The sequence below is a fragment of the Neltuma alba genome, unplaced genomic scaffold, assembly GCF_004799145.2.
Source record: "Neltuma alba isolate B1F8T4 unplaced genomic scaffold, ASM479914v2 tig00012640_pilon, whole genome shotgun sequence".
NCBI classification, from domain to species: Eukaryota; Viridiplantae; Streptophyta; class Magnoliopsida; order Fabales; family Fabaceae; genus Neltuma; species Neltuma alba.
This window is the reverse complement of record NW_021637077.1, coordinates 76,141-100,686: the sequence shown is the minus strand read 5'-3', so window position 1 is coordinate 100,686 and position 24,546 is coordinate 76,141. Positions and strand designations below refer to the sequence as shown.

The 24,546-nt window shown below is 36.4% G+C and overlaps 4 protein-coding genes across 5 annotated transcripts; 3 read left to right on the top strand and 1 right to left on the bottom strand.

The window, feature by feature from the left end:
* Positions 1–1,418: 1,418 nt before the first annotated feature.
* On the bottom strand, positions 1,419–6,366 carry LOC114729516 (pescadillo homolog). The gene is made up of 13 exons (XM_028916525.1): positions 6,272–6,366; positions 5,742–5,827; positions 5,239–5,487; positions 5,023–5,148; positions 4,762–4,846; positions 4,577–4,687; positions 4,215–4,308; positions 3,801–4,104; positions 3,102–3,198; positions 2,892–3,013; positions 2,471–2,693; positions 2,124–2,345; positions 1,419–1,778 (listed from the first exon to the last, which is right to left on the bottom strand). Exons 1-13 carry the CDS (start codon positions 6,293–6,295, stop codon positions 1,701–1,703), a joined length of 1,821 nt encoding a protein of 606 aa, XP_028772358.1. The 5' UTR covers positions 6,296–6,366; the 3' UTR covers positions 1,419–1,700.
* A 2,691-nt stretch (positions 6,367–9,057) lies between these two features.
* On the top strand, positions 9,058–13,225 carry LOC114729518 (denticleless protein homolog). The gene is made up of 17 exons (XM_028916528.1): positions 9,058–9,124; positions 9,219–9,331; positions 9,421–9,529; positions 9,623–9,687; positions 9,918–9,956; positions 10,360–10,456; positions 10,582–10,678; positions 10,798–10,861; positions 10,933–11,009; positions 11,110–11,188; positions 11,491–11,567; positions 11,675–11,759; positions 11,843–11,911; positions 12,001–12,068; positions 12,148–12,196; positions 12,366–12,841; positions 13,087–13,225. Exons 1-16 carry the CDS (start codon positions 9,058–9,060, stop codon positions 12,744–12,746), a joined length of 1,536 nt encoding a protein of 511 aa, XP_028772361.1. The 3' UTR covers positions 12,747–12,841; positions 13,087–13,225.
* A 4,282-nt stretch (positions 13,226–17,507) lies between these two features.
* LOC114729513 (protein LATERAL ORGAN BOUNDARIES-like) lies at positions 17,508–19,939 on the top strand. Of its 2 annotated transcripts, none has more exons than XM_028916521.1 (2): positions 17,508–17,833; positions 18,776–19,939. In XM_028916521.1, exon 2 carries the CDS (start codon positions 18,797–18,799, stop codon positions 19,271–19,273), a length of 477 nt encoding a protein of 158 aa, XP_028772354.1. In that variant the 5' UTR covers positions 17,508–17,833; positions 18,776–18,796; the 3' UTR covers positions 19,274–19,939. The 2 variants fall into 2 exon arrangements, with proteins under 2 accessions (XP_028772354.1, XP_028772355.1); XM_028916522.1 differs by lacking the exon at positions 17,508–17,833 and adding an exon at positions 18,248–18,400.
* Positions 19,940–23,650: 3,711 nt separating this feature from the next.
* Positions 23,651–24,426, top strand: LOC114729512 (P24 oleosin-like). Its single transcript, XM_028916520.1, has one exon. It carries the CDS (start codon positions 23,651–23,653, stop codon positions 24,176–24,178), a length of 528 nt encoding a protein of 175 aa, XP_028772353.1. The 3' UTR covers positions 24,179–24,426.
* The last annotated feature ends 120 nt before the right edge of the window (positions 24,427–24,546 follow it).

Genomic DNA, 24,546 nt, shown 5'->3' with positions numbered 1-24,546 from the left:
AAAGGAAGATGGAAAAGTTGTTTTATTCTCTATTAGGTTCCAATCATCTAAACAAACATTAGGTGGCCGTAAGGGCCAACATTCACCCATCCTGCAAAAATATGATCAACTGATAACAAAGAAAGAAATTACCGGCAACGGAGTTTTACGTGTTCCTTCTGGGCTATCAATGCAACATCACGTATGATTATAACATCTGACTTAGTTTACGAACATAGCAAGCTTCAAGAAACTGATACTATTTTCATATGTTATTTAGTAATTTTGAAACACTCTCTTAAAGTTGGAGAATTTCAAAATGGAACCCAAAGATAACCTAATGCTTTTCTTTATCGATTGCGTATCCAGGACCAGGACCTAGAACCCGAGAGTTCACAAAGAGGATCCATTGAGGCGGCCGATGTAAGTGAATCCACACGACAAATCCACAAGCTAGAGGACAGCTCAGTGGGAGAAGTAGACAAAAAAGCTCCTGTAAAAGCAGATGCTGAGACCAGAGAGACAAATGGAGATATACAGCAAGGTCTTCACAAGCCAGACGAAGAGACAGAGCTAGAAGTTCAACTCGAAAATACAAAATCCACAAACATAACAATCGAAAGCTCACGAGTTGAAGAAAACGTTTCATCTTCCACAGAAGAACCTCTGCAAGCAGTTAAAGACTCGGACGAAGCGACAGACTTGGCAACGAAAGCTCAAAAGGCAGAAACCTCACAATGTGAGGAGGCGAAAGCGGAGAACGAAGAAGACAAGGGGGTAAATGGAAACGAAACAATAGAGCCATTACTGTCTGGTGCTTCCGTCGTGGACGGAACTCCTCAAGATGGGGAAGCCAAAGTTAAGCATAAGAAATCACATAACATCTTATCAGGCGTTGGGTCAAAGGTGAAGCATTCGATTTCCAAAGTGAAGAAGGCCATTACAGGCAAGTCTTCACATCCAAAGATATCATCACCAAAATAATAAGCAATCGGCCTCTGCTGCTCTGCTGTAAATTTTTAGTGTTGTGTGAACTTGATCTTGGTTTTATTTGATCGATACACTGCTACATATAAACGGTTTGGGTTTGGTGCGAGCATGCGAAAGCTTGTGTTTAAAGGATTTCTTTCTTCATTTCTTTATTCGTCTATTTGTTTGCTGCTGCTGCTTCTTTGAAGTACTGCCAAAATTACGAGAGCAAAATAGTTTTTCTGTATAAAATAAATAAGCAGTTTTCCATGTTCATTTCGTACCACTTTATGGGTGCAAGTAGTCATCGAAAGTTCCAACGTATCAACAGCTGGAACCCATGTTTAACGTTTTCATCATCTATTTGCAAATAAGACGCATACCAAACAATGCCACAGATCGGAATTTGGCGGCATCTATTAACTCAGATCACAGGCGTTAAGGCGATTTGCGGCAAAAATGAGCAGCGGTGAATCAGTAAAGGTGGGAACATATTTTCGAATGGGCATTATAACTCGTGCCATTTCATCCCGTACAACATCAAAATTGCATTGTTCGACATGACGCTCTACCTGAAAACAAGTATGATCAGGCCCTCTCTAGATCTGATATACCCCAGATCACAGGCATCAAAAATTTTGCGAGAATGGAAAATCATCAATGAGGGGAACTACTTTGCCTCAACTATTGGGTTTTTCACCCGTCTTTTAATTTAAAAAGAAAAAAGAAAAAAAAGAAACATTTCTACTCCCTCATCGCTTGGCTTCCTCCAGCTTTTTCTTCCGCTGCTTGATAACATCATTTGCGGCCCGCTTTCGTTCATTGGATATCTGAATCAAAAGAGGAGAAAGAAACAGAAAAATCAGAACCAGTGCCATGAAATAAACTTGCAAAGGAATTTTAGCTTGAAAAATATTTTATTTATAATTATTGCGAAGTGTAAATTGCTTTTCGGGCATGATGGCGAAAGGGACGGTATTTACAATTTACAGTACAGCAAATACGTGTCCCTTTCCGTACCAATTTTATGTGTACTGAACAGGAAATTAAGGCGTCGGATATGAAGTTTTGCATGAGATGTAAAAGTGGCATGCTCATAAAAGTAACAGAAGTAATAACAATGCTATAAATAAGTCAACTCATACTCCAGCCTAACCAAGCCCAAAAGAGTTTACCTGCATGGCTTCTAAGAGCTTCCTCTTTTTACGAGACATCATAACCAGAGGCATGTTTGCACTATCTTCAACATTTTGTTTGATATTAGAAGAGGATTCTTCCCCAATCTTAATTTCTCCAGTAGATTTCTGTTCATCAACATTGGAACCCATGGGAGCGTATGAAACACCCTGAAGTTCCTTTTTCAGTTCATCATGGTACTGCTGCTCAAGAATCTTCATCTGTAACCATTCAAATTGAGCAAGTAAATAAGATGATAAAAGATGATTATTAAAAGATAGCAAAAGCATGAGAATCCTCTACTCATTCAACCACTGCGGTGAAACATTCTTATAAAACAGGATACCTTTTGCTTTCTCTGAGCAGCTTCATTGGCCTCTGCTCGATCAATAATGCCTTCAACCAGTAAATTTTGAGGATCATCCAGATCTTCCTTTCCAACACCTGGAAGTGGAAGAACTTCCTTTCTCGCAGCATCTTGCAATCGCTTGATGGTCTTTGCATAGTCAGGAACATAAGCTCCTTCTTCCTCATTGTCAACAAAAGGTGACAAGTGTGGCGGAGGGATCCTGTAAAAAGGAAATCACTTTGATCAGAAAAAAAGGAAAGAAAAACACAAGAGACAGATAATAATCTCCTCTGGTTGTGCATTGGGATTAGGATCCACTGTTAATGGCATCAATCTAGTAAAATCATACTTAAGATGTGAAATGGGGAACTAGAACATTCAACACCAAGCACATTACAGTAAATAATTCAGAAGCTACCTTCCAACCATATAATCCTCAGTTGGCAAAACGATACGTGCATTCACACAATCATATATCCATTGGGGTTGAACGTATTCTCTAGAGAAGAACATATGCCCTTGTACTTCTCTGTCAACAATCTACACATATGACAGCCATAGCTGAGTGCATTTGAAACGAAGCAATAAATCATTGTCACCTAGGAGGTGATATTTATTCTCACAAAACCTGATGAGTGATGCTCTGATCAGATTCTCCAAAAGGTGCTCCCTCCCCATCCCATGAAACGGTACCACCAAAGGAAGGAATAACAAAAGCAGTGACTCTCTTGGTACCTGCATGTTTGTAGCAAGGCAGATGTAAAAACAATGTATACATGCACACAAATTTATATATTCCAAATTCATTCTCAGAAAAATTGTAGCATCAATGAGGAAAACGCAACTAAGATACATGCCATCCATCATCCATAATCTCTATTCGATAGCTTCAAAATTTGATTTATTAGCTAGGTTTCTCTATTACAATGCATTAAAATTGTTAATGTCGCAACATGCAAAAGTGACTGTACCATCTTCTTAGTCTTCAATCTTGCAAGATCAATAGTAGCATGCATTAGTGAGGGAGAATTATACCAGAATATTAAGTGAGGACCTTAAATATTTCTCAGGTATAATCAATTTCCATATATAAATCTCATAATATACAAAGGAAGTACCACAAATAAGTCCTAGCAGCAATTTGAAACATAGATATTGTGCTCAAGTACTCATCCTATTATTCATCAAGAGGTAACATTTTCACACGTTGTTTGCTCTGAGTTCAACTACTGTAGACCTTTTGATACCATTTCTTGGTTAGATCCTTTTGGCACCACCCATGACAAACAATGATTTAACAAATGGAGTAAAGACCGATATAAGAAACTGATTTTGTACCTCCCTACTCAGGAAGAATTTCATATCTTTGAAGAGATTTTTGCACTCCTTAGTATCTTGATCCTCCTCATCTTCACCAGATATATCTTCAACAAGGTGCATTAGTGAACCAGGTTCATTTAAAGGAAGTTGATGCTGAAGTTGAGCAAGTCTTAGTTTGGACTTTTCATCTTCAGTCTGGGCTTCATTTTGCTTGGCCTCAACTTCATCGGATCCATCCAAATGAACAGCTTCAGAATTTGTTATAGATGGTCTAGCACTGGTACTAACATATCTAGACAATGCATAAAGATCTGCATTATTTAAGAAGAAAAAAGGAAAAGAAAAATAATCAGGAGGCATATAAAATATCTGTAAAGATTCAGAAATTTCCAAAGCTAACTATATATTGCGGACAAAGCACCTGCTGCCAAAGCTTCCAACCGAGGATCCAGTATTGGGGGATATTTCACATTTATAGAATGATAGAGGCGAAAATTCACAAAACCAAGGAGAGTCTGCATCAATCCATCGTAGAAGTTAAAAAAGACTGAGCAAAAGTCAACCAAACAGACAAAGATGTGTTATGTACAAACAAATATTAAGGGGCAGGCCACAGAGGGGCATATGCATCTGCCAAAAGGAAAAAGCAATACAAATTGAGACATTAATCATTTTTAAAGCCTATTTGATTATGGTAGACGCATGCGTAAGCTTCGCTAACTGGAATAAAGCAGATAATAAGGAGGCAGAAGAACAAAGACAATATGGAAATGAAAATGAAACCTCATAAAATTGCAGAAAGTTTAGCATGGTGGTGATGTCAACAGTATCAGGCACAACTTGCTGTAATGGATGTGGTGTAATCCATGTTATTGTCTGACCCTCAACTTCAGCCTGTACGGACAAGATGATCAAACTAACATATGCACTTTAGGATTAATGACCATAACAAATGCCCCAATTGATACCTGGTAGTATATTCCTTTGACGGATACAAAAGTTTTTCTCAACTTATGAGTGCGAGAAATGAAAGCTTGCCATTCATGTGCCAATCTACCAGAAACATTAAAGCAAGAAGAATAAATAGGACGGAAAGGAAATAACGAGAAAAACATTTAAACCTAAGCTATTTTGACCAAGTCCACATCCTCAATGTAAAGATGGGGCCACATGGACCAAAATTGCCTGCCAACGTGACAATAGAAAGTTTTCAAATTGCAAGTATGTACCTCCGACATTTATGAACAGATTCCACATCAATTTTTTTGCTCTCTAATGCAGGTAGTGCTGCAAAAAGATGCACTGTTGTAAGACAGTCATCTAATTCTCCAAGTGCATCAACGAACCTTGGATACCTATAAGTTAAGATTAATCAATTTAGCAATTCTTTAATGGCCATAACACCCCCCCCCCAAAAAAAAAATCTATAAAAAGAACAAACATACCTCTCCTTTATAATCCTATCTAGCCTGATTTTGGGTGTTAGTTCACGCAACTTGTTTGCACGTTCCAAGTTTTTCTTTGCCTCTGCTTTCTTTATCTTTCTCTCATGCGTTTTTATTGCTCTATGTATTTCAACCAACGGTTCATGGTGAAGAAAAGCGATATCCTTCACATGGTAATAAGTATGATGGGTTCCTTTAAACTTTTTCTTTGGCTCCCGTGGGGTAATACCTTTGAAAATGCAGAGTCTCCTGAAACATGTAAAGCCAATGTCAGGAGACTTGTATGTCTTCACCAAAATTTTCTTTTCCAGGCCTTTCAATACCCGAGGTACATGAAGAAAAAAAGAAGCACACTGGACAATTAAAATCACACTAACATTCCCGTTGGGCCTTTCCTTTCTGATATTGAGGGATAGAGTAGAGTCATAGTCAAGTACTAGCATAAATCTTATTCTGCATCATACATATATAGATATAAAGAGACGTTTCTTTGATAAAAGGACCTGAAAAGGGGTAGACTGATCTGGAGTAGCTTGAGTGCCTGTGACCTGGTGACATATTTGGCCGCGTTTCCCTCCTTTTTCTTCCCCTGCCGTCCACAGTAAAATATGAAGGCAACAGATGAGCAATAGAAAAATTATAATATCAGAACCTTGGGTCCCTCTCTGAATGGAAAGCATTTGAATTATAACAGACCTCCAGCGAGCACAATATTTCAAAGGAAAAAGATAAACTTCCCAGTTGCGGAGATTTCACTTTACTCCCACTTGTAATTGAAAAGAATATGCAAACAAGTGAGTGTGGCAAAGTTTTTGCGCGTCTAATACGATACCACAATAAGCATGTATGATCATGTCAGATTTGTCATGCACATAGGTCTTGCTCAACAATTATATCATGAAAGACTTTGGGGGGGGGGACTTTGAGAGTAGCAAATTGCAGACGCAGGAAACATTTCGCAGATGAATTTCCGGCGAATTGACAAAAAAGTAATTTCTAGTAATAGCAAGTTGAGAATTTAAGCGGTACTTACGGGAGGTCTGTAGTGCTTCACCATTGTGAACCAGGGGCGACTGGAAACGCAAGGCGGGTGGCCTAAGCAAGTATGGACCGCAGAGTGAGGCAGCCCTAGGGTTTAAGAGGGCAAGGCGGCGTTTTTCTTTTGTTCGTTCGTTTCTTTCCCTCGCTAACGCAGTTCCATTTAGTAGACAAAATTGATTAAATAATTAAATAATTAAATTTAATATATACTCCCTCCGTTCTTTATTATAAGAGACAAATAATCGAATTACGTTGATAAAAAAATAATTAAAATTAGTTAAGAACAATTAATATGTAAAAACTATATTTTTTTTCAAAAATACCCTCATTAATAAGGAGAGAGAGCATGAGAGAGAATAATTAAATTATTGAAAGAAAGAGAAATGAGACGGAGAGAGAGTGTGAATTGGAGACAATAAATATGGGTAAAATAAGAAATTAATACAAAAAAATAGAGACAATTTTTAAGTGTCTCTTATATATAGGAACATGCCATAAACATTAAATGTCTCTTATAATAAGGAACAGAGGGAGTAATATATTAACATGATAGTATGATACTACTATCAGTCCTATTTATAAGACCTTATTTAGTTTCCTGGTCTCCAACTAATAACAACAATAAATATTCTGTAAAAAATGTAATAAAAATTGATAATTACGGGGCTTTATTAAAATAAAAAATTATTATACATACTTTTACTTCACTGATAAATAATAATTAAATAATTAAATCTAATATATAATATATTAATATAATAATTTTTTTAGTTTTCTCGTCTTCGACTAATAACAGCAATAAATATTCTGTAAAAATATAATAAAAATTGATAACTGCAGGGCTTTATTAAAATAAAAATTATTATATATACTTTTATTTCTTTTTTTTTGATAAGCTGGAAAACAAAAGAAACAAAAAAAGAAACTTAGGGCTTATTTTTTTTTTTGTTTGTTTGTTTTTGATAAGCTGGAAAACAAAAGAAACAAAAAAGAAACTTAGTTCTTTATAAAATTGTTTTTAGAACAAGTTTTGAAAACAAAAAACAAAAGAATTTGTTTGGATAATAATTTTAAAAAAATCATGTTTGAAAAAAAAACTCATAAAAAACCATACTTGTTAGATGATAGTTGTGATTGATAATAATAAGTAATGAATAGTAGATGAGAAGAAAATAAAATTTCTCAAAATTTTTCAAAACAAAAACAGAAAAACATATAAAAATTGTTTTGGTTTTTAAAAACTTGTTACTGTTTTTTATTTTTTAAAACAATAGACTAAAAACAACTTACCAAACAAGTTTTTTGATTTTTCTATTTTAAAAAACTAAAAATTGTTTCCAAAACAAGAAACAAACAAGCCCTAGTCTCCCGTGTCCGCGTGCATGAGTCGTATTGCCGTATCAGGGTGCAGCAACGGAAGGCCAATTCCTCCGCCTATAAAGAGTAAATTATCAAATCATTAATCTAAAAAAGTTAAAATTATATAATTTAGATTTTTATTTTCAGAGTGGTTGATTTATCAAGAAAATAAAATAAAAAACGATTAGAAAATAAGTAGACATTACATTTTTAAGTTTTAAGAGAATAAAACCCAGCAAGTATAACAGGACTGTGCAAAACCATAATAAACAATTAAATATTGGTGGCAAAAAAACAATTAAATACTATAAGTATATGATTTAGCTGGGCATAAATATTAATGAAGGCAGTACTGCTGGAGGTGATTTCCGACACTAAATATAAGCTTATTTCTTAGTAAGATTTAAATAAGGAAATACTCCTAGATATAATTCTATTAATAATATCTTGAAAATATTGTAAGAATGGCCTTTCTTCCTTTCCGTGATTTAAAAAAAATGACAGGACAGCACAAAACCATAATAATAATTATAATACTCCTCCGGTCCTTATTATAAGACCCAATTGACTTTTTATTGGTTCTAATTATAAGACCCAATCCATTTTCTCTCTTATATTTATGCATTTTTTTCCAAGATAATCCTTCTAATAATGATAGTTTTAGCCAATATACTTAATTAGCAAGAATATTTTAGGAATAACAACACTTATTTATTATAAATAACCAACTTAACTTACTTCCTTAATCTCCTCAAATAAGTCAATTGGGTCTTATAATTAGGACCAGAGGAGTAATTGCTTGCAAAAAACAGTTAAATATTACATGTTTTAACTAGGTATAAACATTCTTAATACAGGCAACACTATTCGAGTTGATTTTGGATCCTAAATGTTGGTATCTTTTTTAACAAAAGTTTAAGTTTTGGTTTAGGTGAGGGACTTTTTTTTTTTTTTTGGTCACCAGGTACTATCCCTTTTGCTAGATATAACTTTGTTAATAATATTATAAAAATATTGTAAGAACGGATTTTCTTCCTTCCGATGATTTTTTTTTAAAAAGAGCCCAAAATGCTAAAAAGAAAAAGCCCAGACCGTAAAAGAGAGACCTATCCGTGGGGCCCACATTTCTTCTCCGCTGCTAGCCGCAAGTCTGACCCGGTCAAATTGTAAGCCCAGCATTTTCATTTTCGACTTGGGCTGACGGGCTCATTCATTTTAGCCGGAGGGAAAGAAAATTAAAGGAACGGCGAAACTGAAAAATCAGGGAACGTCAAATTGAAGTTCCCGCCACCTGTGGTTACCCTCGTGGCGCCCAAATACGCTCCATAAATAAATTCTCATTTTCAAATCGCCCTTCCATATTTCCACACGGATTCTTCTCTCTTCCCCTTCTACCTGTTTTCAGTTCACTCTACTGATATGGACACTTCTACACATCAATCCATCTTTCGCCGCATCGCGTCAAGAGAGCTGAATGGCTTTAGAGGTTAGATCCTTGTCTTCATCATCTATTGTTGTTTTATTCATAGCGAAGACTGTATTTTGATCGGTGAACTCCGTTGTATGGGTTTATTCTTCAGTTCGAAAACGGGCTTACATGGATGGGATGACGTCTAACTTCAGCGAAATTGGAGTAATGGCTGTAGAGCACAGTGGCGGCGAGACTCCTCCTTTGGCTATCTCATTCTGCAAGGTACTTGAACATTGTTGAAGCTTGATTTCGTATGTCGATCTTTGTTTTTAATGTTGCAATATTATATAAGGAGCCCTCAATTTTCGCAGACTGCCAAAAATTCCCATATCCTTGCCTTGGCCGATGAGGATGGCTATGTAAACCTGCTCAATACTCGCCACAAATTTTCTTCTTCCTCATCATACCAAGAAAATGCAGGTTTCATTTTTGCTTCAATGTAATTTTTTTTTAACATATAAGGAATCTGGTGGGCAATCACTCGTATGAACCTCACCCCACCTTGCATCGCAGAGAAAGCAAAGATTTGCGACTGGGTTGCCCATCATAATGCTGTTTTTGACGTCTGTTGGATTAAGGTAATTCATAATCTGCACTCTCTATCATTTCAACTTTTTACGATTCTCTGTTTTTGACTGGTATCTTGGCAATAATCTAAAATGTATGTAATTAGAGAAAAACTATGTTCTATCATTCGTATAAGGAATAGCTTCATCAATGACCGTGATAAGGTTTCTGTATGCACGCAATCGGAATATAGTGCTTTTTCCTGAGGCTTTTGACAGACATTCTTGACAAATTTTTGCAGGAAGATGCCCAGATTCTCACAGCCTCCGGTGATCAAACTGTAAGCTGTTATGCCATTCAGTTTAATGAAAGTACCTGAATTGGTGTCCTGTTGTGGCCAAGTCTCAATTTATTATAGTCTTCATTCTTAGTTGATGGACCTTGAGTAGAACTGCTCAGGTGATAGAAAAATTATGGCTTGAAACTTGATAATCTTGACTTTATCAAGCTGCCTATCGTGCTGATCTTGTTTCTTCTCTTTACCCTGTTGACTAACTAAGGCACTGGATATAATTGAAATCAAATCAATTTATATTTCACACCAGTTCTACATGCCGTCATTAGAGCTCGGTATAGAGTTTCAGAAAACCTATTAATCCTCAAATCTGGTATAATAGTATCTAACCAGTAACCTTCCTCAAAGTCAATGTGGTTTTGTATGTTCTCACGGTCTGTGCTTGCAGATGAAGTTATGGGACGTACAAGAAAAGAAATGCATAGGAGTCTTGACGGGGCACCGGGGAAGTGTAAAATCTATGTGTTCACATCCAACTAATGCTGGTAATACATTATATCATTATGTTATCCATTTTACTTTTTTTTCCCCCTACAACTCTGGATCTTCAATTGCTACCAGAAAATGCTTATCACAATTAGTGTTTCTTTTTTCCTCCGTAAATTTATAGATATAGTTGTATCTGGTTCAAGAGATGGATCCTTTCATCTCTGGGATTTGAGATGTAGCTCAGCACCCAAAAGCAGGCGCGCGGAGCCCTGCATATGGTAAGTTTTGGTTTCATATTTTAAATCTCCTGGAGTCGTCTTTGATATCTTCTGAAAATTTATTTTGGTTGTAATTTCTGTTTCTTTTCCTTCAATATCTACTTTGGTCGCGGCATTAGTTCAACGGCTGAAGTCAAAGGAGCACATCTCTCATCCCAAGCAAAACGAGTCAGGAGGGGCAAGGTCGGTAGCTAATAGCCTAAAATTCTACGCATTTTTCAATATGAACTTTTCTAACAGGTCCTGTCATCCAGGCTGCTTCCATGAGCATTACATCAGTTCTTTATCTGAAGGATCAAGTTTCCATAGCTACGGCTGGGGCGGCGGATAGGTTAGTTGAAAGCATCCATTGAAGTCTGTTGCATTTTCCTGTTATATACTGATGCTAACAAATGAATGCTTGTTTTTCGCATGTAATTTGTTTATTTCAGTGTTGTAAAGTTCTGGGATACCAGAAACTTGAAGAGTTCTGTCACGCAGACATGCCCTCGTCTCCAGGCATCAGAAAAGGTTGGTTTGAACTATTCTAGGAATTGACACATTTTGGCTTTTATACATTGAAAAATTTGCAGGTCGGATCATGGATGAGCCGATCCTTTCCTTTGTAACAAGAGATTATGTGTTTGACATTATTGGTAAATTCATTTTAGTATATTTGATCCAGCTTAAACGTAATTATGTGGCGGAACAATGTATCGGCAGTGCTGTCATCAGCTTATTTGAAAGAAGCTGATTTTGTGACAAATTTTTATCATTGCTGTTGTAAAGCTATACATGAGAGTATTGACAGTCTCCATACGATATTGTTTCAGGAAAGGTTACATGGCATATCTAGCTTGTCCCAAGATCAAAGTGGAGTATTTCTTTCAGCTTCCTGCATGGATAACAGGTATTTCTTTGATAGCATTTTTTTTCGTCCTTGATTATTTAAAATAATTGAATGAACATGCAAAAATATTTTTAAAAAATGAGTTTTTTTTTCTGGCGTTCTTCCAGAATATACTTGTATAACGTGCTTCAGCTTGAAAAGGGGCCTTTGAGATCTTTCTCTGGGTGTCGAATAGAGTCATTTTTTGTGAAGGTAAGAATTGTAGTTTTAAACCTAAGCTTATTGTTCTCAGTTTCTGCCCTGACACGGACTTATATTTGGTCGTGCAATTGCAGTCAGAAATTAGTCCCGATGCATCTCACATTGTTAGTGGTTCAAGTGATGGAAATGCCTATGTTTGGCAGGTTATATTTCTTACTCTTGGTAGTAGATTATTATTAGCTTCACATTCGTCGGAATCAGTATATGATTTAACCCAAATTTTGCAATTCAGGTCAACAAGCCTCAAGAGGAACCTGTTACTTTGAAGACTCATGATGGGGAAGTTACTGCTGTCGATTGGTAAATGCTGGAACTTAACGTTGCTTTTGCCTGCTGAGAATCCCAAAACCCGAGTTCTTTATTATCTTTTTCCTTTCAGGAGCTACTCTGAGGATGGTAAATTGGCAACTTCCTCTGATGATTTCACAGTAAGCACTACGATGTGTGTGTGTGTTTCAACTTTAAGCATCCTTGAACAAAACCAGAGATTTTTGCACATCGATACCTTCCTCTTCAGGAATGTATAAAAATGCATTTTATTAATGTTATTTCGAGATACTTATGCATTTCAAATGTTTTCCCTATTTCATATATTAGGTTCGGATTTGGGATCATAATAGTTGTTTCTCAAGCACAAAACCTCCAGCTTCCATCCGGAGGAGAGTAATGGCAATGCCTAGCAGAGAATGCAGAAAGCTGTTAATGAAGGATCAAGAGTGGAGTTCCAAATCTCGTCTTGATAATGCTTTTCATTGGAACAAACCAGCAGATGATATCACCCGAGACATGCCTATCACACCACCTAAAGTGCATAAAACCGATGGCCAAAAGAATCAATTTTTATCCATGTCTGAATCCGATCTCACTGTAACATCTGGAAAAACCCCTGAATCGGCGTCGAAGAGCCCCTCATCTGTTTTGAATCCACCATCCTCTATAAAGAGAACTATTAGAGATTACTTTCTAGCAGCTTCATGAAAATTGCAGTCTTACTCTAACTCATCCAGGAAGGATTTTTTTTCAATTTTGCCGGCTGACATGAAGTCTGAATGCTCATGGCTTATTTGGGCAAGGTTCTTTTTCCTCTCTGAATTTGCTAACACTTTTTTTTGGTGAACTTTGCACATTAAGGAATTAAATCTATTGTTCCAATCAACAATTGTTTTTCTGGTTGTTAATACTTTTCAGATATGCTGGCAATACGGTTAAAAAAGGGTTATTGAATAATCAGTGCGTTTTATCATATAACGTGCACTATAGTTTGTAACTTTAAACTTGCTTGGGTGACATACTAACGTATTTGTTATAATTTTTGCAGGTTATTCTACTTGAAATGTAAAGCATATAAAAGAATTGGACAAAGCAGACCGTGCTGAGTATTTTTGTTGTACCATTGTTTGGAGGACAAAATGTGTATATATGAAAGGTGATTTAATAGTTAACTGATCAAGGCTGTAGTGATTGTCTTGCCAGGTGAGGTTGCGTTTCATTAGGAAAAAAATATGGAGCAAGCAAAACAAAATGCACCAGTTACGCACTGAAGAGGAAACATCCATCAATATACCCTGCGCAGGACCTCCTTCAGTAATAAGTAGCAATAAACTAAGAATGATTTGTGAATGAAGTTAAGAGTAAGTGACTTTTGTTGTGAATAAACATCTAGTGTGTCTATATATTTATATATAGTTTAAGCATACTTTTCACCACAAAAAAAAAGGACAAAAGGTATCTATGGAATAGTAAATTAGGAATCAACCAAGTGGCAATAATCTAAGAATCATTATGTGAAGGTTGATAATAAGTTGCTTTTCGGGGAAAAATACAGTTGAGCTGGGTTTAATGAAATCACTGAAGCCAAGAGGTGACATTTCACAACTTAAAAGTATTCAGAAAGATGCTTATGAACTGGATTTCTTGTTCAAGCAATCACATTGGTATTGATATTTCTTATTAACAATATTTCTTTTTTTTTTTGTTAGATTGAGTTGAGCCGGTGTCAAACTAATATCTTCTTTTATCAGTAAAAAAAGTGAAACTGAAATCTTTTTTTTTTTTTATATATATATATAGGGAAAAAAAAGTATGTTTACCCATATGATTATATTCCATATCTAAAAAATTATATAAAACTATTTTTCTTGGTTGATAGTATCCTATGACTTGAATAGAACTTATCAACACGAATTGGCTGATACTTGGTCTGACTTTATCATCACCAACTTATTTTTCTCATTAAAAAAAAATCAACCAAAACATAGTTAGCCACAGAAAATGGATGTGTGAGGTGACATTTAGTTCAATAAGCATTCGAATAAGCGTGATATATCAATAGTTCTCAAATCAACCAATAATTGTGCCTCTCTAATCATTAAGGCCATATTCGATGCCTTATTTTATTCCCCGTTTATAAGAAAAGATAAAAACCACTCTTACCTTTTTTTCCTCCAACTTTTCTCCAATGATCCTTCTAATCCAACTCGCTAAACATTTGTTTGTATAATCCTGACAGGCCTGCAACAAGAACCTAGCCATCCCAAATTATTATTAATCATGCCTTTCGAGAAATACTAATAAACTAAGTGCGCATATATATATATATATATATATATATAGTATTTGATTATTTCTGAATCATCTCCTTTTTTCATGTCTCTTACATATGGCCTGATACCACCTAGCTCTCCACTTCTTTAAAAGCCAGAGCCGCAAAATTTTGTGGTGTGTATATATATTATATCCACACACACACACACACACACACAATGCTGATAATATATTTGAATAATGTTTGGCACCCCTAATAACAAATGAAAGCTAAATAGGTTCATTGAATGTCTTGGTATTTATATGAACCTACCAAGTCTACTTCTCTATAATGAGAATCTCTTTTGTAGTTTTATATTTTGTTTTTCCTCTCAGACTATGAAACCAATCTGGGAGAGATATATGGCATATGATACAAAAATGATTATAGATTCAAAAAAGCAGATTCATGTATCTATATGTATTTGAAGATCTAAAGAAAAGCTACAATGAAGTCCATTATTCAATAGGGGCATTAATTCCACAATCATTTATATATAAACACCGACATGTATGTGCTTTATAACTAACATGCACAGCATCAATAATAAGCGACAAATATTAATTAATTAAAAAGAATCGTATAGTTGAGGGATCAATCACAATGTGGACATGCGAAACAAATTATATAAAATAAAATTAATTAAACCAGCGACTAGTGATTATAGATATAGTGTAGCTGAAGTGAGACAGCTCTCAAAGCCATCAAGTATCAAATCTTTTAAATCAATTTCTTCTCTGTGCTATGGGATAAACTTGATTAATGCCCTTTTGGCCTTTCGGCAGAGTTAAGTCATATTATGGGTCCTTTTCTAACCCCTTCCACAAGAAAAAGAATGGAAAAGTGGGAAAAGAGAGAATAATAATATGAATACTTTTGAAGGATGGTTGCAATAAAGCATGCTGCTTTAATGTGTTCAATTAATCCTAAGTAAGCAAACTGATGGCGATGAGCACAAGAAGCAACACCGGGTACCCATTTGCTCTTTTTGCTGTGCTATTAGTTAATTGGTAGTTCTCATTAAAAGGAAAAAGAAAGAGTTATTGATCCCAAATGCGGATCTGTGTGCTGGATTCAGACTCAAATTGTTTAGCAGATTTTGTCTGTGCAGGAATCTGATCTGTTCGATTGTATAAAGATCAACCAATGGTGGAAGCTAAAATAGTAAATGTATGCATGTTTGGATTAAATAAAGTTAAATCACCATAATTACCATATTGATTTAATTAAGTATCTTCAGTGCCAATAATGAAATTGTTATGAAACTAAAGAAATAGTAGAGAATAAGAGAAGAAAATAAGACAAAAATAGAAGATATAAGTATTTATCATTCCATTCAAGGTACTGAATATATTATACATGGCTTTTATTTATAGGTATAGCTTTATATTTTTGACAGAATCTACAAATTGTATAATAATAAGAGATAATTGTGAGACATAGAGATAATAGGAGATATTGGAGATAATAGGAGATATAGAAAATAATGAAATGTATGGACACATCCACAAAACATTATTATAGTAAAAACTACTATATTTTAAAATTTTATTGACACCACATTTATGGTACTTTTGCTATTATCAAACACTTCAAGGATTAAGTTCTTTATTCACAAAATTATTACACACACACACACATTTAGCTATAAGCAGTAAATATCATAATTTTCAACCTTTTCCTCATTTAAAGTTAGTAGGAAAATTTCCTACTAACTTTAAAAAATTTCAAAATCTTTTCTCGCATGCAAGTTTACTCTTAGCTAGTTTGAATAGTCAATGGATATCGCAGCTCAGTATAAAATCTATATAATTGATTGCTACAATGGATAAATTCACTTTTCCAATTTGTAAGCATAAACAAATTGTGAAGGGAAATTTAAGAAAGACCCAAGAAAAGAAATGTTAAATTTAGATCTGTCTAAACAAAATTCTACCATTCTTTTAATCCAAATATATTAGGTCTCCTGCATTTGCACACTCTTCACTTTTCTGTGTCTTTTGTTTTTTAATCTCTCACTTATAGGATGGTGCATATTATATTATACCATATGTACTCAAATCAAAGCATATTGAAGGTATGGGGAACAATATTTGATGGAAGCCAATAATTGAGAGCAGAACAGTGTGCAGTGAAGCTTCATTCAGGGCACAGAGATTTGCATTGATATCATCACATCTTTTATTATTGGAACCAATCCCTCATAAGTGTGCCCTACAACAAAAAAAAGGGGACCGCTCGAAGAAGGGGAAGAACCTAATTGATGAGTATCCACATATGCTATGCTGTCTCATACACATATTACTTTTCCTTCTCTCTCTCTCTCTTTTAATTTCTGGGAATCTCATGTTTATTCTTTCGGTTTCCATCAGTCCTTGCTTGTCCATGTTTTAATTTATGTTCGTGTCAAGAACTATGACTTCACGTTTTGCACAGTACGAAAACAATGTGTGTGTATATAGTGGAATATGTTAAAGAGGCTTTTTATAATATGTTCTGTGTGATGAGTACTTCTGTGCAGTAACGTTGTTACCATCTTTTAGCAACATTTATATATATATATATGTGTGTGTGTGTGTGTGTGTGTAGTTATTCTATAAAATATAACAGTCACACCCATACACACACACACACATCGATCCACAGTAATAGCTAGCCGCGTTCTACAGCAAAAGTACCTAGCTCCTTGCTCAATTATTTGCTTTTTATTTGACATATATATATGTCTTCACTTTAACAAGGAAGGAAGGCTGTAGCTAGAGATATATACCACAAACCTCAACAGTATATAAGTGAATATCTTTTTCAGATATGTATAAACACTTGGTGACTAATATAAAACAAATACAACCATTAAAAGAAGCAACGAACTGGGTAAATAATATATGGTTGGAGATCACTACCGGAAAACTGCTTAGGGAGGAAAATTAAAAGGTTTGTTTTGCATTCGAATACAATATAGTATAAAAGCTGATAAACATATATATACGTTTACGTCATTATTTGTGTGTGTCTGTGAGTGGAGGGAATAATACAATTTAATTAAGCTATGCTTGGGCAATGTTGGTGTACAGTGATTGATATTATTATAAAAGGTTGAGTCGTAGTCATCCTTTTTTACACAGCCCATTTATGGCACTTGTCTTTAGCTTTATTTTCCTTCTTCTCTCAATGAAAATGCTCTTTGCCTCCCACACACTGTGATGCCTCTTATCTAATGTCACTGTATTTGCGGGTTTCTCTCATCTTGTCTTCCAACTAACTAGGGTTTTCCTCCTTCCCAACCTCTCACATCAATTCACTGATTCTTCAACAATCTTCTCTATAGCTCTCTGGCTATTCGCTTCAGACACTTGATTAAAGCTTTAGATCCATCTTGCTAGCTACCTAGCTAGCTAGAGCCTGCATCCAAGGGGCAACAAGGATATCAATTTACAGTATCCTGCTAGCTACCTTGTTCAAATAAACCTAACAAACAAAGGTATACTTGTGATTCGTTTGTTTCTGTTTCTGTCATTTCTTTCATATTGCGGTTCAATTCTCCCAGTCAACCGGTGTTTAATTAGTGGTTTGATTCTGGATTTTTGTTCTTCAATCTAATTTCGAGTGTACGGAAATCTGGGTTGATTAATGCGGTATAATATAATATTCCAGTTGATCGAAGAAGTTGAAATTTTGAAGAAAACCTGTGCATATATATATATATTTACATATATGTCTGTATGGGTAATGATAGAAGCTCCTGCAATATATATAACTGTGTTGGCCAACTACGGCTAAGTGACCTAGCTAGCTAGGAGGTGATAAGTGAGAGATAGTGAAGGGAAGACATAAAACCCGAAGTAAAGGAGTCATACTTAGCAAGAAAGCCTGTCCGATCAGGTGGTCGTAAGCAGAAGAATATTTTGTTTCCCTTTTATCTTTAGTTCTTATCTCTGGTTCTCTCTCCAAAACAAGAAAGAAAGAAAGAAAATGATTCTGAGGGGAATACTCTGAGAATCAATGAATACTGTGCGGCACACACGGAGTCAAGAAAGTAACTGCATAGGTATGCACAAAAAGTGAAAAAGTAGTGTCTGATGCAAGTAAAGTTTTTCTGTCTCCCCCAACCCTAGTTCTATTCGTGCATGAAAATCTAGTACTTTTTATACATCATTGACCGTATATACTTAGGATGGGGTGCCTCATATATAAACGTGCTTTGGTGATCGAGTGCACAATGCGCATCTTTGATATTCAAGATAGATGCTATATATATGAGAAATTAAATTTATATATTCACCAGCATCTAATGATGAACTCTTTTATGCATTACATATACATTTTCCCAGCCTCTATCTTATATAGCATATATGATTGAAGAATGAGTTTTGTAATGAATTGTTAATGTTTAATTAACTGTCTGGCTATTATTGGGTTGCAGTGAGGGGATTAATCATCATCAATGGCTTCTTCTTCAAGCTACTCGAATTCTCCATGTGCTGCGTGCAAGTTTCTGAGAAGGAAATGCATGCCAGACTGCATATTCGCGCCATATTTCCCACCAGAGGAACCTCAAAAGTTTGCTAATGTTCACAAAATATTTGGTGCCAGCAACGTAAGCAAGCTGCTAAACGAAGTTCAACCTCATCAGAGAGAGGACGCTGTGAACTCCCTGGCTTATGAAGCTGAGGCAAGGATTAAAGATCCTGTGTATGGCTGTGTAGGGGCCATTTCTGTGCTCCAGAGGCAAGTCATTAGGCTTCAGAAAGAACTTGATGCCACTAATGCTGATTTGATTCGCTATACCTGCAATAATGATATGCCTTCTGGTCAAGCTTCTGCAACAAGGATGAGTGATGACCAAGGAGGAGGTTCTACGTCTCTTGGTCAATCTCCTTCTGACTATTATTATCCTTCTCCTTGGAATAATAATTACTAATTGAGGGTCAAATAATTATTATATTGCAGAATAGACCCTTTCAAGCTTTAAGTCACTTGCAAACAACTTTTTGAATTCTTAAAATCATCCCAGTTTTATTTCACATACAAAAATGTGTGATCTTTCAGTTTTCAAAAACGTCTCGGAATTGATGTGGCAACCTTAGACTAGCCTTGTTCCCTATGCCATGCGCTTCTATATAGAAGCATACGTGAGAAGAAGGAACAAATTATTAAAAGTGAGATAGATGACACACTGAAGGACTGATATGATGAGGTCCTAGATAAAGCGTAAGAATAGGTGAATTTATTTCCTGATTTTGAAAGTTTAAAAATGTTATTTGCGAGTGACTAAAGTTTGAAAGAGGTTTGATTTCTTGCGTTATTCCTTAATTATTGCTATATATATTCATCATCATTGAGGGGTGGGGGCAATTAATCAACACGTAATTCTCAAATCCTATTGTGTCTCTGCATATATATATATATATATATATATAGTCTCGATTCCTACTAAATCAAGAGTTTGTATCCATCTATCTATATATATAGGGTTTCTTCTTTGTATGTTCAAATGATTGGGGTGTGTGTATATGGGATGTAGGTATATGTTATTGTCATGTAAATATATATTGTAATTATTATTGTTGTTGTTTTGTAAAAGCCCTCTATCATATATGTACATATATATATGGCACATTGTGGAGCATCTCATCAATGCGTATATACCGCCGAACTTGTCTTTCCAAGCTTAAAAATTAAAAATCCCATCAAAGCGTTAATTATGACATTAATTTACACACCATATTCCTGTGGCCCAAGCAAACTAGACTGTGCTGCCTTGTTAAAATGCGAGGTCACCATCTAAATCAGAATCTTACATAACTGGTCCATTCTGGATTATTTGAATATGATATATACTGTGTGATGTATATGCTTCCAATGGCATTATTGCGCTCTTCCATGAACCCGTAATGAACACGTAAATTAACTTGCCACAGTGAACCTTAATTAATGCAGTATATAATAGGTTGGTTATGATGTACTGTACATACGTTAAGGTACGCGTACGTAATTAACTAAAGCAAGCCTGCAAGGGTCGGGTCTGACTGGTCGCAAACGGGAACGCAAGGCGCCTTCCCTACCATGTCATGGACTCGATACCTGCGAGTGCACCTGGGATTAGTCTGACCGGTTGGACTGGGATACCCTGAGTTAGCGATACCATCCTACTCAAAAAAAAAAAAAATTAACTAAAGCAAGATTTATAGCCAATGAGTAATACTCCATTACAACTATAGCAGGTTGAAGTCACAATCTTGCCATAACAATACAATGTGGACAATTTGAAAGGTGAGTGTCTGGGTGTTCCGTTTTTCAACACACGAGTCTCCAACAACCTAGCTAGCTACCTTCTTATTGCTGTCTTTCCTAATACCACACACACATTTGTGTTGGTCAAAGAGAGAGCAGTGCTGTGAATTGTTGACTTCTTCTTCGGATATATGTATATAAAATACAAAAATTCTTTGGTTTTTGTGTTTGAAGAAGATTTCTTGGGAGATTATGTCTGAAACCAAACATTTGCGTGTGCCTTGTCTCTCGGCGACAGCATCCTGTGGTTTGGATTCGAGGAAATACATTTATATATGAGATTGTTGTTGTTGTTATTATTATTCATGAAAGGGATATTGCCCTGTTCACCCATGTGATCTAAGGGTAAATCTAAAGCCTATATTAAGACAAGTTATCAACATGATGCGGATATAACGCCGCACTTTCTTGTCCTTCCCCTCTTCTTATTTACCCCCTTCTTTCTCTCTTGTATTTATTATCATATATGTGTAATTATAAACACACCCACGACATTTAAAATCTTCAATCAACTACTACGTACGACCATATCTTTTATTACTACCTCAAACGAACTTAACGGCTTACACTGCAAGGCATGACAGCCAGTTAGTGATATATAAACCTCTGAAAAGGTCAAAGTTATAGAGATTTATGTCATCGTATCAGTGAATATTATATCTCACTGCTAATAGAGGGTCGGTTTGATCGGTCGTACATATATATATATATATCTCTATTAAGTATAGATGTGTTTATGTCCATCTACAATGAATCTGCTCTGGTGGGTGTGCGTGTGCTGGTGTATTTTACGAAGATAAGCTGAGTTTGATCCGTTCCAGACTTAGATAAGTGTGTAAAGGGTGAGTAATGTTCTAGCCAGCTAGTTCCTGCACTTGCATACCGACAAAGACGAGAACTTTAGATCACTAGAGTCTAAAAAAAGACTCAGATATACGTATTTTTTCTAACTGCAGATAGGAATTGAACATTATTATCATCATCATCAAATCATCAAACGTTTGCCATTGATGGTCATGCGAGAGAGAGAGAGAGAGAGCACGCGTGGAGGATCATTAATAGTATTGAAGAGACGAGGACATATAGAGACAAGAGAGTTAGAAAATCATGAAATGAAATGGGCCACCACGAACCGCCCAAAGATCGTAAAGTGTGAAGAGAGGAGAGTAATTAAATGAGTGTGGAGTAGTAGTACGAGTTGCGAGTGATTGACGAGACAGAGACACACAAAGAGAGATGCCCAGAATTAAAGCCCAGAAGTGAGGCTAGGGCACATGCCAGCTTATCAAAAGTCTTTCTTCGTGGGGACATTCCACTTCCTTCCTCCCTTCTTTTACCCAAGACTTCAAATAATGATATAAGATTCGGACCGGACCGGTGAGGCCCCGGTGGCGGTCTGCTTCAGTCCTCCTCATCACTATCACTTTGGGTCTGTGTAGATCCATAGACAGATAGGCTTAGGTTGATTCTTATTCTCCTTTTTCCATTTTCTCGTCACAAAAGTGTTTAAAAAAAAAACTCCCAATTTATTCTCTAATTCATTATTCTTTTGGTATTTTCGGGATCATGCCGACTTTCTTTAGGATCCCACTGTTAGTCCTATGATGATTTTGATTTCCAGGGGTCCCATGACCAGATCCTGACAAGATGGTGCATTATTCACACTCCCCCCACTACTCACCCCAAATTTTATTCTCACGTCACAGCCACTTTGGATATCTTTGTGTTTAATTAAGGGTGAAAATTTTTCTTTTATTTCTCCCTTTTTTCTTTTACTCACCATAAAGAATTAAAAAAAAAAATCAAACGATCAGCAGTAATTTACATATTACTGATTTGACACATTATTCTTGGATTACATTCCTATGCTGGGGCTAATTATTAAAAAAAAATAATAAGAAAAACTAGAACCCTTATTGAATGAAATTCCCAACTACGTACCAATTACTGTGCACGTGCAGTAGCAATAGTATACACGTACTTACGTACGATTATTTTTAGCGATATGCCGGGTACTACCGTCCTATGACTCTCAATTTCAGTCCATTTCACAATTGGGACGTCGAACCAGAAGTTTCTGGTTCTAAGTATTTGGATCCATGAAAGCGGGTAAATAAAAAGGCCCATTTAATCCGATAATGCCCGTCCTGACTTGTTTTGGGCCTCTGAATGCCCTCCTCTATGGATGAGGCCCAAACCCAGATAAAAAGGATCTCCCCTGGTCTCCCCACGCCCCCACAGTACAATCTTATAATTACCATTTTGTCCGACAGCACAATGCTAAATCCCGCTCAGACTAATTTTACTTCTCAGGGGCTTTGCCCTCATTTATACCCAAAAAAAAAAAAATAAAGAATAGAAAAGATGATCCACAAATATCTGTGTGGAGAATTAATTATCTAATGATAACTGATATGTTTTTATATACAAAAAAAATACCAATACTCTGAAAGATTTCATAAAGTAAGCATACTGATACTGGAGTTTATACATTTTTGAGCAATTTTTTTAAAAAATATATCCAGCAAAAAAAAAAAGCATTTTTATATTATTTTCTTTTGGGACCTTGGGCGGTGAATAAGCACCTTTATGAATGGCCCAGTGATAATATAAAAGGAAGGAGACAGAGGAGGCCGTTTGAGACCGGAATATTTTATCGCAGCTGTTTGCATGTAATGCGCACAACACAGCAATGTCGCAGAAGAGCAATGGAAGTGTGGCAAAAGCTTCGCCTCTCGGCTTTCGTTCGCAAAAAGCCATTCCAAAGTTTGGGTCTTTTTTCTCCATTTTATTAATCAGTTACCCATTTTTCGAATCTCAACCGTACCCCCACTGAAACTTGTTCCTCATGCAAACCCTCTGACTCACCATGTCTCGCATACGTGTCACCCTTCTGCTTCCCCACTTTCCATTATAAGAAAACTCAACTTCCTCCTCCTCGTTCACCTCACACCTCACCATTCTGAAACTCTACATTCTCTTCACTTCACAACTATCAGTCACCATGTCGGATCGTTCGACACAAATCCATGTCCATCCAACGACCCGTTACGAAGCTGTCACCACTCGTTACGAAGGCGGTCTTAACCCCCAATACCGTTATGAGGGCGGTGCTAAGAGCACCCTCTTCCCGGAGAGCGGTCCGTCCACCGCTCAGATGATTGCCATCCTGGCCGGCGTTCCCATCGGCGGTACACTTCTCATGCTCGCTGGTTTCACTCTGATGGGAACACTCCTGGGACTTGCAGTGACCGTCCCGCTCTTCATCCTCTTCAGTCCTGTTCTGGTGCCGGCCACCATGGTGATTGGGCTGGCGGTGGCGGGGTTCTTGACGTCGGGAGCTTGTGCTTTGATTGCACTGTCGTCATTCTCGTGGGTGATGAATTACATCAGGCAGACGCAGGGGACGATACCGGAGCAGCTGGACTCGGCGAAGCGGCGCATGGCGGACGTAGTGGGGCAGGTGGGCCAGAAGACTAAGGAAGTCGGGCAAGACATACAATCGAAGGCCCACGAGGTGAAGAGGTCATGAATACAATGTGCCATGGGGTTCCAGTTCGAGGGATTATATGGGAAATAATAGTAATAATGCGTCTTTGGTGCGCTTTGAGTCTTTTTGTGATCTTTTACGTCTCTTGTAATCGTCCGGTTGTGTGCTTGTCGTCTCTAGGTTAAGTGCCAAGGCAGGGATGGTTCATATCAGAGGGGAGGTTCTACTCTGTAGATGCGTGTGTCCTGTATTTTGTATTTATATTCAATGAGTCTCGCATTAGTCTCTTGTTTCTTCACCAAACTAACTTCGCATATCTCGTAAGGACACAGTCGTTTCCTTTTCTTTTTTCGGTTAACCGGTCCGATTTGCATTTCATTTCCCACAACAGTGGTTTAAAAACAGAAAAA